General features: G+C 44.6%; 1 protein-coding gene across 1 annotated transcript in view; it reads right to left on the bottom strand.

Annotated features, from left to right (window-relative positions):
* The window catches only part of sspo (SCO-spondin), an 80,225-nt gene that overhangs the window by 11,563 nt on the left and 51,142 nt on the right, over positions 1–17,520 (bottom strand). The window contains exons 84-111 of the mRNA XM_079575880.1: positions 16,848–17,014; positions 16,598–16,743; positions 16,189–16,409; positions 16,075–16,110; positions 15,187–15,351; positions 14,684–14,899; positions 14,138–14,305; positions 13,889–14,023; positions 13,483–13,720; positions 13,116–13,268; positions 12,992–13,038; positions 12,372–12,542; positions 12,042–12,218; positions 10,986–11,141; positions 10,470–10,594; positions 9,116–9,258; positions 8,795–8,841; positions 8,103–8,345; positions 7,813–7,974; positions 7,498–7,614; positions 6,491–6,629; positions 5,891–6,087; positions 5,647–5,817; positions 4,888–5,015; positions 4,655–4,809; positions 4,366–4,412; positions 3,711–3,875; positions 1,602–1,840 (exon numbers count right to left, since the gene is read on the bottom strand). Coding sequence (XP_079432006.1) covers positions 1,602–1,840; positions 3,711–3,875; positions 4,366–4,412; positions 4,655–4,809; positions 4,888–5,015; positions 5,647–5,817; positions 5,891–6,087; positions 6,491–6,629; positions 7,498–7,614; positions 7,813–7,974; positions 8,103–8,345; positions 8,795–8,841; positions 9,116–9,258; positions 10,470–10,594; positions 10,986–11,141; positions 12,042–12,218; positions 12,372–12,542; positions 12,992–13,038; positions 13,116–13,268; positions 13,483–13,720; positions 13,889–14,023; positions 14,138–14,305; positions 14,684–14,899; positions 15,187–15,351; positions 16,075–16,110; positions 16,189–16,409; positions 16,598–16,743; positions 16,848–17,014 — 4,274 coding nt within the window. The remainder of the gene's footprint in view (positions 1–1,601; positions 1,841–3,710; positions 3,876–4,365; positions 4,413–4,654; positions 4,810–4,887; positions 5,016–5,646; positions 5,818–5,890; positions 6,088–6,490; positions 6,630–7,497; positions 7,615–7,812; positions 7,975–8,102; positions 8,346–8,794; positions 8,842–9,115; positions 9,259–10,469; positions 10,595–10,985; positions 11,142–12,041; positions 12,219–12,371; positions 12,543–12,991; positions 13,039–13,115; positions 13,269–13,482; positions 13,721–13,888; positions 14,024–14,137; positions 14,306–14,683; positions 14,900–15,186; positions 15,352–16,074; positions 16,111–16,188; positions 16,410–16,597; positions 16,744–16,847; positions 17,015–17,520) is intronic.

Below are 17,520 nucleotides of genomic sequence, written 5' to 3'. Positions count from 1 at the left end.
AACAATGTTCTCTGTAAAAAGGAGCGTCCACCTAATGTCGGCCATAACTCATTATTCCCACTGAATTATTTCCATTTGTCAGGGTATTAAATTAACACTACACTAACACTACATTTTAATATGTTACTTGATATCAGATCTTAAGCAGTTTAAATAAACTTCTTTGATTATTGAATGACAGAAAAAATGTAAATTGATGATGGCCAATTAGAGTGCATTCTATAGGGGTGTAACGGTTCAGCTCTCTCACGGTTTGGTTCGATTTACAGCGCAGGACAATATAAATATTAAGTTGGTATTGAAATAAAATAGCCTAGTTCATCATTAGGTAGTATTTATAATCTCAGAATAAAATTGCCAAAGCGTTCTACTTTTTCAAAGTTGCTTTATAATAAAACGCACAGAGAGAGGTGAGAACTTCCCAAACTTCAGAAGCCGATTTCTCAGCTTAGAAATATCCTGGGTCCTTAACTTCAAATTGCCACAAGATCTCCAAACATAATCAGATTTCCATGTGTTACACATCATTGGAAAGCTTGGAGACTACACTTTCTGGATATATGTCCAACTCAAAATGCCCCAAAACTGAGTTGTGACCCTGGATTCCACGACTGGGCACATTTAGCCTTTCCCAGCATATTCCTATAGCTCCAAACTGGGGTGAAGTTAGAAGCTACCAAGCTCTTCCCCGTTATCCTTATTCAAATGCAGTTACGTGAAAAGTTACATGATCCAAGTCTAGTTACACAAAATTAAACGTGTCGATTTTCTAAGCAGATAAAAAGGGGAACTATATAGTAAGGCGTAATACGTAGGGGCACTTTGACTTTACTGCAGAGTCGTCTAACTTCACCACCGTTTGGAGCTATAGGAATGCTGGGAGTCTTTGGTTTATTTGCGTGACTGACTGCACTCATAAACCATCAACTCATCTAAGCTAAGGTAAGAACATATCTCAGTATGGAAAAACAGTAGCCTGTTCCTTTAACACCGCAGTGCACCGTGGAAAGGTGCATTGTTACACCCCTAGTATTCTGTACTTTTTAGATTTTACATACATAAATGTAACTGCAGTTACTTACTAAAGGTCTAGTTATCTTTTTATAGATATAGAAGATTATACTGACTGGGTGCTGATCTCCTCACCCTCTCCTTTACTGGGGGATTCCACTGCATGCATGTTCACTCAGCCCTGTTCTACCGCAGACCACTTCCAAAAGACTGCAAAAGTCAATGCTTACTATTTGCATCCACCTGGCTGCATATCCCCAAGGAAAACAAAGAGAGCATGGACAGAAAACTCTAAAAACTATTTAGGATCTATTTAGTATCTTAAAAAATATCAGGAAGAAGGAAATAATTTGAAGCAAGTGGACTCTTTCAATTTGTTCACTTTCATTTTTTTTCTCCTGTGTGCAAGCGATATTGGGCAGAGAAAAGTTACGTGACCGAGTGCAATAAATGACTAATAGTGTCACGTGATTGTAACACCTACAGAGTGGACATATCAAGGTTATATTGTGTTAAATAATCAAATATTCCCATAAAATACAGTCCATGCAGAGATTTTTGAGTGCATATGTGCTGTATATGGATAGTACCTGGCGCTGGACGTCTTGGTCATGGCAGGGGCACAGGGCAGGGATGACACACTGGCCTGTCTCAGAGTGTCGATACAGGCCATCCTGACACACACAGCCCTCAGAAGGGAGGCCCTCAGAAGGGAGGCCCTCAGAGTTTGAGCTGCAGTGGGCCGGGGCAGGGCTGTACATGTCTAGGCAGGTCCTCTCACACAGGTCTGGAGACCCACTGCGTCTCCACTGCTCCCCGACAGGACAGGCTACAAACACATACACAACAGAGAGGAACATGAGCAATCAAAAACGCACAGTAGAGATGCTCGGGTCAGCTTTTTTTCTGATCCGCACCAACCCGACCTGATGTAAATAAACCCGACCCACCCAACACAAAAAATGAGTCTCAGTTCCCAAGCCCACACACATTAAAAAGCCGGTTCTATAAGGCGCATGTTTTAAATAGCGTTATGAAAAAAACACTTTGAATTTATGAAGCAATTAATCGGATTCCCCCCCCCCAAGCCCTAACCTTTCTCTTCTGGTACGCCTGTTCAACAGCAATGGACGGAGACGCTTCACTCGGCCCGTTGGGGACTCAGTTTTGTTTTAAAAAACGTCTTGATGGGACAATAGACAAGCGTACTGCTGTGTGCAGGTTGTGCAACAAAGAGTTCTTCTTCACCATAGTTACTCAAGTCTAAAATACCATCTCAATGCAAAACATGTTGGGGCACAGAGACATCTCGATGCTAATGTTAGCGTCAGCCTCAAACAAACGCTCCAGCCAGCCCACTCTGAGCCACAATAACCCTAGCCCTTGTCAGTACAAGAAATGGCACTTTGATTTCTGTTTACAGCAATTGTTAAACACTTAAAGGCGCTGTCTATGTAAGCTCTCAGTCGTACAGGAGTTGTCCATCTTCAATGAAGGTATTCAAGTCATCTTCTGTACTCAGTGGTTGAAGTCTTGAACGTTTCGCCTCTCATCCACTGACGAAGCCTTTTGGATGAAAGGCGAAACGTTCGAGACTTCAACCACTGAGTACAGAAGACGACTTGAATACCTTCATTGAAGACTTAAAGGCGCTGTTTTATGGCCATTTTGCTTAATTTACTTTTTACTTTTATATAAATGTAGCATTGTTCCAAAAACACTTGAAAACTAAATAGCTATAAATGCACTTTGCCTCTGTTACTTGAATAAGATAAGATAAACCTTTATTGATCTCACAAAGGAGAAATTCACTTGTTACAGTCGGCGTTCAAGAAGATCACTCAGAGTTAATAAAGTGCAGCTGATGCAGAGATTATTGCACATGTTACTTCACAGTCTTATTGTCCAGTCTGACAGCAGTGGGGATGAAGGCTTTGCGGTAGCGCTCCGTCCTGCACTGAGGGTGTCTCAGTCTGCCACTGAGAGAGCTGCTCAGCTCTTCTACAGTCCCGTGCAGTGGGTGGGAGGTGTTGTCCATGATGGAGGTGAGCTCCATTTGGACATTAACAATTAACAATAATAAACACATTTGTTGTTGAACTCGTGTATCCAGTTGTTAAATAATTTAGGTGCAAAAATGTGTGTTTTTGTTTTTCGATTAAAATGCGATTACCGGTAATTAATTACAGTCCTGTAATTAACTCAATTAAAAAAATGTAATTGAGTCCTACCACTAGTTTCAATAGTGGTTGGAAAGGAATGCCGACTGCTATAAGAGCTGCTCTTTCAATAATAGATACTACTACTAACATGAATAGAAAACATCTTATTGGCATGAGCATAATTCTATCAAACGGAGCCACTCACATTTAAACATATTGATTTAAAAAATGAACTAAAACAAAAAAAAGTAAATATCCACTTATACCTGATGAAACAGACAACTAATGTTTATGAAATATCCACAAAACACATACATACCCTGCCTTTAAAGACAAGAGTAATAATATCTCATGTAAGCCCAATCAGTGTATAATATGATAAGAATAAGGTAAGAATAATAAGGTCTGCAGATTGTATCTGTAGCGTAATTACATAGCACTGAACTTTCCATCACTAGACCTTTACCATCACCTCTCATACATATGGATGGCTGCTGTTAATATTAATGCTGAAAGAGTCTTAAAGGCTAGACCTACCACAGTCGGGGGCTAAGCAGGTCCTGTTGCGGTGGTGGGGGCCCTCACAGGGGGCCCCTCTGTATTGACTGGGCTTCAGGATGTATCTACTGGACGTCTGTTGTCCAGTACCACAGCTCACGGGGCAGATGGACCAGGCAGACCAGACAGACCACTCGCAGTCCACTAGAGGAACACAACATCCAGGAAAGTCATTAAGAGCTGCTGTGGCAGCCAGAAGAACAAACTCAAACATGAACTGCTGATTTCTGACAAAAAGAGCAGCGACAGTGGGGAAAAATATTATTTCAAGGTCACAGTTATACAGCTTCAGGAAAGAAATAGAAGCCAATAAAAATTTGTCGTCTGAGCCAGGTATAACAACTCTATGAGGATAATAATCAAAATATATTGATGTGTTTTAAAGAACGTCCAATATAGTATGATAGAAATGTACACTGTACAGTAATTGCTACTGTTTTATTTATGCGGATGGTCATAAAATATACAACTACCCGAGTAAATTCCTCGAAAGGGACATTCATACTCCTATCTGCCCCCTTATTAATAATCTAAACTATAAGAAGTGAAATCATGTCTACAAAAGCAGCAGCACGCATTGATGTGTCCCTTTCACATACACACTTGACTGTCTGAAAGGACTGAGATCACTCACCATCACAGACCTCTGAGCTGCAGTTGAAATGTCCTCCTTCACACACACTTAGAAAAAGATAGACAATTATTACATGATCATGTCAGAAAAGATGATTGAAGGGATGAAATATTAAAGCTTGTGTCAAAGGACATGAGACAGTATTAAATGACTGAGATGATGATCTGTCTGACAGCATGTCTGCTCCCTGTCACACTATCTACTGTGTGAGCCATGCAGGTCAGTTCAGACAGGCTTTAGACAGGTGCTGTATCTTTACAGACGGACTGTTTAATATGAGAATAGGTACCACGTGTTGCAGCGGTGCTGAAAACTTGTTCTCGCTGGCAGCAGCATCTCAGCCAACTCCTCCATGCTGCTGTTCCTGCTCAAGTAGGCAGGAGGCAGGGACAGGGGCGAGCAGGGGCACGAGGCATGGGGCACACAGGAGCCTCCAAACAGCACCTGGACATGAGTAACTATGTAAATACAGTCTAAACACACAGCAGTGGAAGAGGACACATATAGAAACATGACCCTGACCTGTCCAGGAGGGCAGGAGCACCCCGGGGTGCATGGCCCGGCCAGGCACTGGGTGTGGGTCCACAGGTCCTCACAGGCGCGTGGGCACGCCCCTGAGCAGTCAGTGAACACCAGACCACGGGGGCAGTCTACAACACCAAATCAGAGTAACAATGGTTTTCTATTGCCCCATACAACAGTGGCTTTTCATGTTCCAAATCCTGGGAGAAGCAAGAGCAGATCTGTAATGCAGTGGTCCACCTGACATAATGTGCAAATCCAAATTGATCCTGATGTGGATCTGGTCTGTCCCTGCAGCTCAAGAGGTAATAACGTCATAAGTTACAGGTGACGCTGCTGCAGCATGTGTTCTTTCTGTTGTGTCGTTTTTCTCCTGAACGACCTGACTTTTTACACATTATTTTAACTCAATAAAAATAACATAGGTATCGAAAAAAGTACTGTTAAGGCACCGGTACCGAAAAAGCACGTATTGTTAAAGTAGTGGTATTGAAAAAAACGAACGGTACTCAGCCCTACTCATATCATCTTCGCATCAATATGGGGGCTGCGACACACAAAATAAACAGATTTTGGCATCTGTATATTTTGTGAAAACTTGAATAAACTATTCTGCCCAACACCACAGAGTGGTAGTAGTTGTGGCAAATCAGAATCCAGGGATGGTCCATGGTAACTTCCAGACCCTTCATTTTCATACCTTGGAGGCATTATGCCTGTTTCACCAGGCTGTGGATTTATGCCAAGGTTCCGAGTTACCTTTCCGGCAGCGTTTGGTGTTACAGACTTGGTGCTGCTCGAGCAGCCCAGGGCAGGGGGCCCCTCCAGGCTCAGCCTCCTGCAGAACTGTCTTGTTCCGCACTGACACTCCCCCTCCACAGGAGGCGCTGCACTCGCTCCAGGACGACCATTGGCTCAGCACACAGCCCGCTGCAACACACAGTGGTCAGTGACATGAGCTCAGTCCAGCCTTGCTCTGCGAGGGACAGTAGTGCACACAGACCTGGGCACGGGGCCAAGGAGCAGCTGTCTGTCTGAGAGGTGTCCACACATGGGGGCCCTCCCTCAGACTCCTCACACACTCGGGTACGTCTCTTCTGACCTGTGCCACAGGAGGCTGAGCAGCTGCTCCACGGGCCCCACGACTCATAGACCGGACAGGGCCGCTGGCTGCACACCAGAGTGCCATTCTCACACACACTGCACAGAAGGGGAAAAGAGAATAAGTTGTGTACACAGTAACTACTCCTGCCTCAAAGGAGTAGTGTGCAAGACAGGTGAATTTATTTCCCAAAGGATAATCCTTTGTTACATACACACAGTTCCACAAATTCACAAGTGTATCCTCATGTAGCTTGTCAAAATGAAGCATGAATCCAACCAAGAAGACTGATTTCTTCATTGTTCTTATGTCCTGTCACTTGTCTGTCACTGTCAACCAATCACAGCCTGCTACCTTTGCTCTCAACCAGCCACCTCAGCCATTCATATAAATGCACTCTCTCCTTCATTCTCATAAACTACTTATGAAATCTCACTCATTTCTCTGTTTATGTCTCTCCCGGTTGAAAGACATTATACCATGTACTGTACACAGACTCACCATGTGTTACAGTCCATGGCTGTGGTCTCTCGGGGGTTAAACTCCAGTGTCCCGTTCCCGGATGGTAGCCCACAACGACACTCTGATACAGGCACACAGTGACCGTCCTGAAACAGCTGACCCTCTGAACACCGACACCCTGAGAGAAAAACACTCATTTAGTGGTTGTAAAATAAGTCCAGTCCAATTCTGACACTAACCTTCAGTATGGCTTCAGATGCTAGGAGGAGCAGTCAGATACCACATAATGTGATTGAAAACAAGAGCGGGCTAAATTAAGTTTTATGATTTTTGTGGGGTTGGATAAGCATATATACCACTAAATTTTAATGTTAATGATGAAAAAAAGCACAATTCAATAGAGCAGCATTGCACACTCAAGTAGCTGATGGTAGCTGAGGTATATTAATTTATTGAAGATTACAATTATTTGTTCTTTTGTCTTTTTTGAACCATAGTACATGATGCACCCCTCCTGGAACCGCCACCTTAAAGGGACTATACAGAGTTTAAAAATGTTAAAACTAAGTATTTTCATCCCCCTACATGTTCAAGCCATGTCCTAATATGTAGAATGAGCTCAGACCTATTCACCACAACTGCCTCTAAAATCCTGCACTGTCACTCAAAAAGGTGATGTCATGCACGAGCTTAATATAGAAGCTGCAGTTACGCATAAGACCTGAGGTGGCAGTAGTGAGCATAAAATGACTAACTTGCATCTAGCCCCTTTAACGTGGTGGAGGGGTTTGAACAATGATGAAAACCTCACAGCAATTATCTGAATGTGATTGGCATCACCAGAATCTGAAGACAACATGATGACGCAAATAATTGAAAAAAACACAAATGTGCTCTTTGTTGCCACAGGTGGAAAAAGCCCAGACTGCTTTTTGATTTCAATGCTAGCCAATACAGATACCTGGAACATCCACAGGTTAGAAAGTATCAGAATAACCCTAGTTTCCCACTGACTATGAGGAGGTATAGGGCCCTCAGACAGGTACCTGGATGGCAGACTCCCTGCAGACACTGCACATGCTGCCATAGGTCGGTGCAGCTGCGTGGACACTGATTGGCGCAGGATTCATCGTAGCTCCGCCCCCTGTCCTCACAGCGTTCACCTGTATGAATATCAACGTTATCTTTTACGTAACCCAAATCGTTCATCTATCAAATGTGCAGTCATAGAACAAACTGTCAGCCCATGTAACTAAGGAGTGAGGCTGTTTCTGAGATATGAACAACCAAGGCTTATGCGCATGTTAATCTGAGGTTGTCTTTAGAGGTCTTCATTGTTAGTAGTCTCTTTGCAGAATTACCTGGACAGAGGCCGGTGTTGCAGCTCTGGCTTTGGGTCTGTTGGCTCCTACAGCCGGGCCCTGGGGGATAGGACAGGGGCCACCTGTAGCGCTGTCTCACTCCTCCACTGCAGGGATCTGCACACACGGTCCAAGAGCTCCACACACTCCACTGGCACTGGTCTGAAACAACACAGCATCTTTAAGATTCAATATGACAATAATAACCTTACAACGGTCTTGAAATAAATGCCATCAGATATTACGTCCAAAGCAGAGGTCTTTCTGGTCCTACACTGATGAAGACATACCTCTGCAGATGTTCGCCTTAGGACAGAGCCTCTCCTCCTGTAGTGCTCCTCCACACTGGCTCTCCTCCTCAGCAGACAGGGGCAGGCCAGAGTCCATGTCCAGGCAGGCTCTGAAGCGCCTCTGCACAGACACAAGCCTTGTCCCCCCGCCCTCTGAGCCCTGTGTGTCAGGGCTGAGAGAGAGGGAGGAGGAGGGGGTACAGGGCGAGCAGGGGGTCCACTCAGACCATTCACTCAGGATCACTGCAAGAGAGAGGGGTCACATGGAATACTGTACAACCTACATTTGATGTTTTGTTTTGTTTGTTGCTCAATTGGACACACAAGGGGGGCATTTATGAACTTGGTTGGATCCAAATTTAAATTTACAGGATGAAACGTATGCAGTAATCTTTAACTTTAGGACAGTTGATTAAAAAGTGGTGGACACTGAGGAGAAGTTGACTTATTTTCACTTATTTTTGTTGTTCGAGTCAAGGCTCGAGTCGAGTCGAGGCTCTTTGCAATGGTCAAAAATCAAGTTCTTTCTTTTGCAAATACTGGTGATGAACATAATCCTCCAGACTCTATCAAATTTACAGTGCTAGCTTATTTCCCATATCATTTGAGGGCCAGAGGGTAAATGCTGGGGTGAAAGACGTTCCCTTATGGTGACCGTTACATACGCAAAAAATAAACCAACGACATCTGACCTTCACACTCCCTCATGTCGCACTCCAGAGTCCCTTCATGACAAAGACTGCAAAGGAAAAAGGGAAACATTTGTTTCACATATCAAAAAAGATGCTGTATGAACGAATTGAAGCATAAGTTTAACCACAAAGACTATCACCTATGTCGTCCAATTACACAGTAACTGCTACCCCTACATTTCAACCAATCACTACGTAAAGCAATAATATTGATTCTTATACTCTTTCTCCATTGCATTGCTACCGTCTCTGTCTGCCCAGGTCTCATATGTTTGTGTAGGCATCTCCTGGAAGAAGTTTAAGTGAGGTTTATGCTCTGACCAGGTGGAGCAGCCCAGAGTCACGCTGCCTCCCTGTGGCACCATGGTGAGGGTGGGGGGGTGTCCAGGAGACTGGGAAGGCCGGGGGTACACACATCCACAGTGCTGTGGCAGAACACAAGAGCCGTTCTGCTGCAGGAGGCCCTAAAACGAAATGGAATCATGTACACAGATGAACAAGCAGATCAATAATACGAACAGATGGACGTTTCTTGTTTCATACAGCTAAAGTTTTGTGATTCACCACATTTCTTCTTAAAGGTGCATTATGCAACTCTTTAAATTGAAAAAAAAAAGGTTGATATTTGTGCATATTTGACCTTGCAGTGACCCAGCGGCTGTATGAGTGGTCAGCATGGCACCTTTACTTTCGATCACGGTGATCTCTAGGACGCTCCAGGATCAATTGTTTGTCTCTCAGCAGCCTTTCACCAGAAAATCTACAGAACAATTGATCCTGGAGCGTTGTAGAGGCCACCGTGAGTGAAAGTAAAGGTGCCATGCTGACCACTCACACAGCCGCTAGGTCACTACAAGGTCAAAAACATGCAAATATCAACTGTATCTTTTTGCATAAAAAGTTGCATAATGCACCTTTAAGGACCATAGTTGGTGAGTGAATACCCAAAAAGACCAACATCAAAATGCAATGTAGGGTATATCAAGCTTAAACTCAAAGAATCTCCTCTGTATTAGTCAATAGATCTACATGCGTCCCGTGATGGTGTTGAGACGTACAGTAAATTGTTGCTGCTTACATGGATCTGCCACTTTTCCTACTATCAGAGACGCCTTCAGCACCCCATCCCAGGTGTGTGACAACTCAAACCCACTAAGTGAATAAAAATGAAATATTATTCCTATAATGCAATAAATCACAAGATACTTTGTCACAGCAACAAAGAATATGAAAAAGTATGTGAAAAGGAAACACCCAACAGACAAATACTAAGAGCTATAAAGAACAAGCAAATACCAAGGCCAGATCAGGGATGCCGCAGAGATTTAGAAATTGGCATACACCTCGCCACACACTTCGGACCCCGTCCTGGAGTCAGAATGTAGGGGCCGCAAACTCTCCCTACTGTCAAATCAATCATGCACAGTAAACGGCAACAACACCCATTTAAGGAAGACTACAGGAATTAGCCATAACTTGAACAGCAGGTGAACAAGACCTGTCTGAACCAGTGCTAAGCCAGGATTAATCAATAATTCATTCATTTCTTCGAGATCAGGGGTTCTCAAGTCGTAAGCTTGGCAAAACTAATACACAAAAGTCTTTATATTATTTTTGTACAGAATGAAAAGATTGATGTGAGTGAGTAGACAAAACTACTTCAGTGTGTACAGACCTGCGGACAGTAGCATCCAGGCGTGCATTCTCCCAGCCCCAGACACAGCTCTGAGTGGCCCAGCAGAGCACACTGTTTCTCACATGGAGACCCACACTCTGAGAACACGAACGGGGCTGAACAGTCTGCAACAGCAAACGGAGGGTTAAGTCTCAAACGGTGATGCAGTTCAAGTCTGGATTTAATGAGATTTAGTCCAGTTGGCTCAGTGCATGTGACGACACTACTTCTGCTAACCTGAAGTCATTAAAAAAGCAGCACTTCACATCCGATTCATTTGCTATGGAGATTATTTGTGATGATTACTTTGTACGCGTAAAAACTTGATGCAGGATGTAAATATTTCAGCAGTAGAACACGTCTATGTCACAATCCTAATTTTAATATTGTAAAGTCATAAAGAAAACAACTGAATCTAACCACATATGTATTTTCAACAACAATTTTGTCCTACTGCTGGACTTAAAAGGATTGTTGTATAAATACTTGAACTGAGTTGACAGTAACGGTTCTTACCTGTGCAGTTATCAAGGCTGCACTGTCTGCTCTGGGTTTCTACTGGAGAGCACTGCTGCCCCCCGGTGGCAGGAGCCAGAGCCACACGGTGCCTCTGCATCCTCTGGGACATGCAGGAACATGAGGACCACTCACTCCACGGGGACATGGGACAGCCTACTCACAAAACACCAGAGAAGAAACTATGTCAATAATGAATAAAGACATCTGAATATATTCAAATCATAGTGAACAAACCAAGGGGTGAGATTCTCAACTGACAAAGTAATAGCAAATTTCAAATAAACTTTTCTTTTGGCCTATATACATTATTAAACAGCACAGAGTGTGTGAAATGAGGAAGAGAGCTTCACAAATACATCCCATGATTATATATGATTTCAGAGCCAAAACCTGTTAAATAACACATGTTTCAGCTCTCCTTACTTGAGCTCTTATTTGCAGCAAAAGCGTCAAATTAAACGTGTGGGTGAAATCCTGGTCACAAACAACAGGAGCAGTTTACACTTTCCAGTGTACGCAGAGAGCTAATGGCCTCCGAGAAGCCAAATCAATTGTTGCCAAAGTTGTGTCATTACAAATTGAAAGAGACAACCATAAATATCTAACACAAAATCAATGCTTATGTGCCGTGACAAATAATTTCTCACTTCCAAAATACGTGCTAGGTCAATGTTGAGGCGAGCTGCACATACGCAAATGAAGCGCTTACATGAGTCAGTTCTTCGCGAACTCAGGGAGAGGCAAACCGGGCTAAAACTCCTCTAGTCTAGGAGACTAAACAGGCTCGCAGTGTAAACCTCTTTAGTCTCTGCTCTTAGGCCCGGGACAAATACAGAGCCAGCACAGCAGTAGCAGTGCAGTCTTTGGTGCTGATGTGGCCATCCATGCGTCACCATGACACTGAGATAACAAAAGCTCACACAAATCACACATACGTGTCCCAATGTGTCCCAGAGCTACCAGAATGCCACTGGCTCACTTTAGATGGTCAAGTTCAACCTTAAAAATATAGTAAGAACTGAAGGTAAACAGTGAGTGAAGTGGCTATTTTACCAGCACAGGGTTGTTTATAGCACAGCTGGGTCTCCTGTGTGTTCCTATGGGGCTCGATCTGTGCAGGACAGGCGTTGTCTCCCCCCTCCTCACACACACACACTCTCCCGCGGGACAGGGAGCCTGCCCCACAGCTCTGCGAACAGGGGGACCAGGAGGACCAGGGGCAGAGGTCATCTGTGCACACCAACAGTATACATATTCATATACACGGTGCAGTAGAGACATGTGGAGAAGAGCACTTTATTTGGGTCTTCGGTCAGAAAGTCTCGAAAACTACTTTTATCAGGTGTGCTAATAATAAATAGAGATAGAAAAGGCTGATCAGACCCAGACACGGCGGGCCGTAGCACTCCTGGCTGTCCTTGTCTGGGCCGCTGCAATCTGAGCCATTATTACGGGGCGGGGGGTTGATACAGGCACGGCTGCGAACCTGTGATCCTCTGCCACAGGTCACTGAGCAGCCTGACCACACTGACCATGGGGTCCAGCCGCCATCAACTAGAGGGAACAACAGGGAACACAAGTAACATCATGAGAATCGGAATCATTCTTCAGAGCGTGAGCTACAACGCAGACCTGAGGAGAAATATTGTACATTAGTTTGGCACTATATGAGGAAATACGCCAATATTAAAATGTTTGGCCAAATAATATGAGGCAAGACACATTTTCCTCCACAAGAAACAGAAGTACACAAGCTTTGACACTTGAGTCCAATTTTATTTCCTTGTGTTCTTCATTCTAATTGATTCATATCCAGAGTAAACAGTAATTTTGGTTACTTTACCAACATAGGTGTTAACATTAATTATAATAAAGCTAATTAATAATACATGGAATGATACATTTTCCAGCTAATGCACTCATTTCTTGCATGCCAATAAACTTCCAAGGCTATTTGAGTGATGCTCATCAGGACATGTGTCCGACAGAAATGGGGGACTCACCTCTGCAGTCAATGTGTTGGCAGTAGGGGCCCTCTGGGGTGCACGTGCTGCAGAAACATTTAGCAGTGTGAAGTCTACATGATAATACGATAATGCTGGTTTGGATTTCCCAGATACTCCTCACCATTGTTTGCACTCTCCTTGCAGCCAGGTGTCCCCCACACTTAGCTCCTTGTTGTCATGGAGACAGAGGGGCGGGCATGGGCCTGGGTCACAAGACTTATGTTGGACTTCCTCAAACTGGCACTCTGCTCCTTCACTCTCTGGGATGAGAGATCTACATGACAACACAAAGCTGCTCAGACATACTCTCAATGGCACATTTGTGCAAAGGAGCAGTTTCTCTTTGTGGCACTTATAGTTACCAAAATAAAAGCATACAAAATATGTAAATGTGTTATACCTTTGATTCTTCATTACCACCCTTTGTCAGGGCTGCCAATAAAGTTGTATACCACTTAAGACCCGTAGGAGACAGGATATTGTCTTACCGGTACCGGGTCCTCTGTCCCCGTTCACAGGAGGTGCTGCAGGGCGCCCAGTTGGACCAGGAGCTCCATGTGCAGGAGGCATGGCAGCTGTGATTGGTGCAGAGGAGCTGTCCGTCGGAGCAGGAGCAGTTATTACAGTCGGCCTGATGAGAACTGCCCGCGGCCCACACATGTCCCAGGGCGTCCACACAGTCACACTGCCACAGCTGCACACAGGCACCGTCCTGCTCCAGAGTACCTAACACCCCACATTAACAGAAGAGCTGTCCTGAATACACATTGCGATTATCTGTCACAGACTGTACATAATCTTACATATCCACCCCACTTTTTGCATTGCATTTGAAAAGGAAAAAGCAAGCTGATGTGTAGTCATAATGTGTAGTGACTCAGCCTCATACTGTACCTGTGGGGCAGCGGCAGCCTGGCTGACACTCAGAGCTGCCCTGGCACTCGATGCCCTGCTGCAGATCTGAGCAGCGCTGGGGGCACTGGTTGGCACACAACACAAACTCCTGCCCAGCTGGACAGCCTTTCTCCTCTGACAACACAAACAACACTGTCAGAAAGAGCAGTGGTGCAATACTGTCTCGTGACAACATACAGCTTATAACGTCTTATCCTATTCTGGTAACATAGAGGCTGTCAGGCCTACCACAAGGTTTGGTGTTGCAGGGCTTGACTTGGTTCTTCTCGCCCTCGCACTTCTTGCCTCCGTTCTTGGGCGGGGGGCTGGAGCAGGAGCGGGTTCGTATGGAGCGACCTCCACCACAATATTTGTCACAGCGGGACCAGGGGCTCCAGCGGGACCACCCTCCATCAACTGTGGAAGGAGCAAAAACATGCTTTAGGCCGGCTTTTTGAACTACTGTGGGCACTTGAGAGAGCATGTTAATGGAAAACACACACACACACACACACACACACACACACACACACACACACAATTACAAAGAAATGTAGTGTAGTGAAGGCCGAGCACTGAAATTATTAGAAGAGCTAAAGCTGTGTGGACTTCAAAATCACCTCATTGCACCAGGTGAAGGGGCAAACATTTTGAGCTCATGACAAAAGGACTGACTATGATGAAACAATAGTGTATGAATGAATGACAACAACTCCAGAGCTCCAGAGATTGTATAGTCCCGTCAAAGCAAATTTGAAAGTGCGTGATCATGTCTCTGCGAAGCTCCTCACTGACCTCTGCAAGGCTTGATGTTGCAGAAGCGGTAATCCAGGTTGCCTCCCAGGATGTCCTGACACCAGGAGCCGTTAGGGCCTGGGCTGAGGAAGGTCCTGATCCTCTGCTGCTGACCCACACCACAAGAGCGGGAGCAGGTGGCCCACTCCCCCCACTCTGTCCATGAACAGTTCCTCTGGGAGCAGTCTCCCCCGGAGCAGTCCTCAGAGCCCCCGTCTGAGCAGAAACACACACCACATTATCAAACCAATCAGCGAAGGGCATGTGTCATTAAGTGTTATTAGCGGTTCCACATTGATTTTTGACATTGATTCATTTGAACAGGTTTATATATCCCAAAACTCAATGTGTAAAAGGGAGAACAAATAATGATGCAGCACAACAAAAAAGACGCACGTCCCTGTCTAAAAGGTGTGCTGGATCAAAAATTGCCAGTAGATGCAATGATAAAAAATAAAAAAAAATTATCAGAGCAGATAATAATGTCAGACTTGTCATCACACCTGGGCACTGGGGCAGGTTGCACGCCTTCTCCTGGTGGGAGCTCCCAGTACAGGGGGGTGTGACACACTGTCTGAATCGAGTTTTCGTGGCTGGACTATGCGCCTCACTGCAGGTCTTAGAGCAGGCACTCCAGGAGGACCAAGGAGAGAAGCCCACGTCCTCATCTGTAAGGGCCACACCAGAGTCAAGAACATTCAGATCTGCATTGTAAAGACCTGAAGTTGAGTCTTGATTTGAGTAGTTTTAGTGAGATTTAATAACTGTAAGATTAAGATCTGGCATTTCCAAAGGCTCTGACATTTTTTACCGAAGCCTGAAGAGTTTGATTTCAGTCTTGGGAAAATAAGTCATATCAATCAACCACTCAAAACATGTACAATAGAGACTGTGCAGGAAAGTAAAAGTGTCTGTACAACAGATGTAAATTGGCCAGTTGTGTGTTACATGCATTCATTAACATGCACTGTCCAAATGTCCAAAACCAAATACTGCAAATCAATAAGTAAAATGAACACAGGCGTTTAGGGAAATACAGCAAAGTATCAAGAGAAAACTAAATTCATTTTCTTTCCTTATGTTCAAATATTCTGTTGGTGATTAAATGTCCAGGCGTGTACATAGTTACTCAAGTATTCTCAGTGATAGGTGGTAAAACTTTGATTGATTATTGCATAAGCACGTTTTCCCACATCTTAATCAAAGCAATTTGTCACAGGAGATATTACATTTCAAAGTAATTGTTTTTATTTTCCCGAACGCCAGACGCTGAGACTGCTGCCCCCGCAACCCGGCTCCGAATAAAGCGGAAGAAAATGGATGGATGGATGGATGGATGTTTTTATTTTGTATTGGAATATCATCGACCTCAAATGAGGAAATCCTCTTACCTGGTAAGATTGGCTCCTCAGTCGGCCCAACAATAACTATAACACATAGAAAAGGTCCATGAGCACAGGAGTCCCCCATCACCAGCACTGATATACAGATGATTCAGACATTACCTGGACAGTCCGGGGCCTGGCAATAGGTGGTCTCCTGGCGCGCTCCAAGGCACTCCCTCCCTCCATGGGCTGGAGCAGGCTGTGTGCAGCTCCTGAAGCGAGTCTTCATGCCCAGTCCCCCACAGGACAGAGAGCAGGGGCTCCAGGGGCCCCATGGAGACAGGCCCCCATCCACCGGACAGTGCTCCAGTGAACAGTTCCACTGGCCATGCATGCACTCACTGAAGTCACAAAACAAAGACAGTAAAGAAACAACATATTGCTCAATGAAAGGAAGGATGGATGGTATAGATGAGATGGATGGTATAGATGAGATGGTATAGATGGTATAGATGGTATAGATGAGATAGATGAGATAGATGAGATAGATGAGATAGATGAGATAGATAAGATAGATAGAAATGTGTACCATGTGCTGCAATCATGGACAAAAGTGTCTCCAGACAGGACTTCCATGCCCTCTGAAATGTTGTAGACGAACAGGGAGGAGAGGGGGGAGATGGACACATCCTCCAGAGAGCCCAAGAACTCCTTATCCACCAGACACGGACACTCCTGCAACAGGGAGATTCACAGGCTACAACATCAGCTAAATAATCAGTCACTGCAGCACTCGCATGCATGCCGCTGACTCTGGGGCGGCTTGCATGAACACAGACCTGCAGACAGCTGTCCTGGTGCTGGTAGGTGTCGGGGGGGCAGTGACACCCCTCCTCACATCCATCGGAGTAGCAGCTCTCCCTCCCACTGACCTGGGCACAGCTGAAAGGACAGCCCTCCCCGCGCTCACACTCCCGGTACAGCCTGCCAGGAGGACAGCCAACCTCTGCACCACAGCAACAGGACATGTGAGATCAAGCAGCATTAAACTACACGCATTTTGTTGCACGCTATAGCAGTGAGTAAATTCTACATGTCTATGTATTGAAGCTGAACAAGTCTATTTCTATGTCACGGCATGCTTCCGAAATATGGAGTTTGTCATTTTATGTGCAACATATTGAAAAGGGAAGAAAATATTTACAAATATTTATAATTAATTATTACGATATTCTGGGTACTTCAGCTGCAATAGCTGTTAGGATGTACAGTATATTCATCTACATTTAAATAGGGGCCAGAAGCAGTTGCGTCACTATGCCCTACCATCTTGGTTACCAGGTTATGACCTCAAATAATACTTTTCATTTTCTTTTCTGTCATGCTCTCAAACCAAATACACTCTTAACACACTCTCTTTCTTGATCATGCCCTAGAAGTTGATTTTTTTTTTTAAACATAACGGTCGATTCATTTATTTCCTCCCGCAGGTTTCTAGCTGCCAAAATTCAG

This window comes from Gobius niger (genome assembly GCF_951799975.1).
Source record: "Gobius niger genome assembly, chromosome: 18".
Classification (NCBI taxonomy): Eukaryota; Metazoa; Chordata; class Actinopteri; order Gobiiformes; family Gobiidae; genus Gobius; species Gobius niger.
This window is presented reverse-complemented; position numbering and strand designations above follow the sequence as displayed.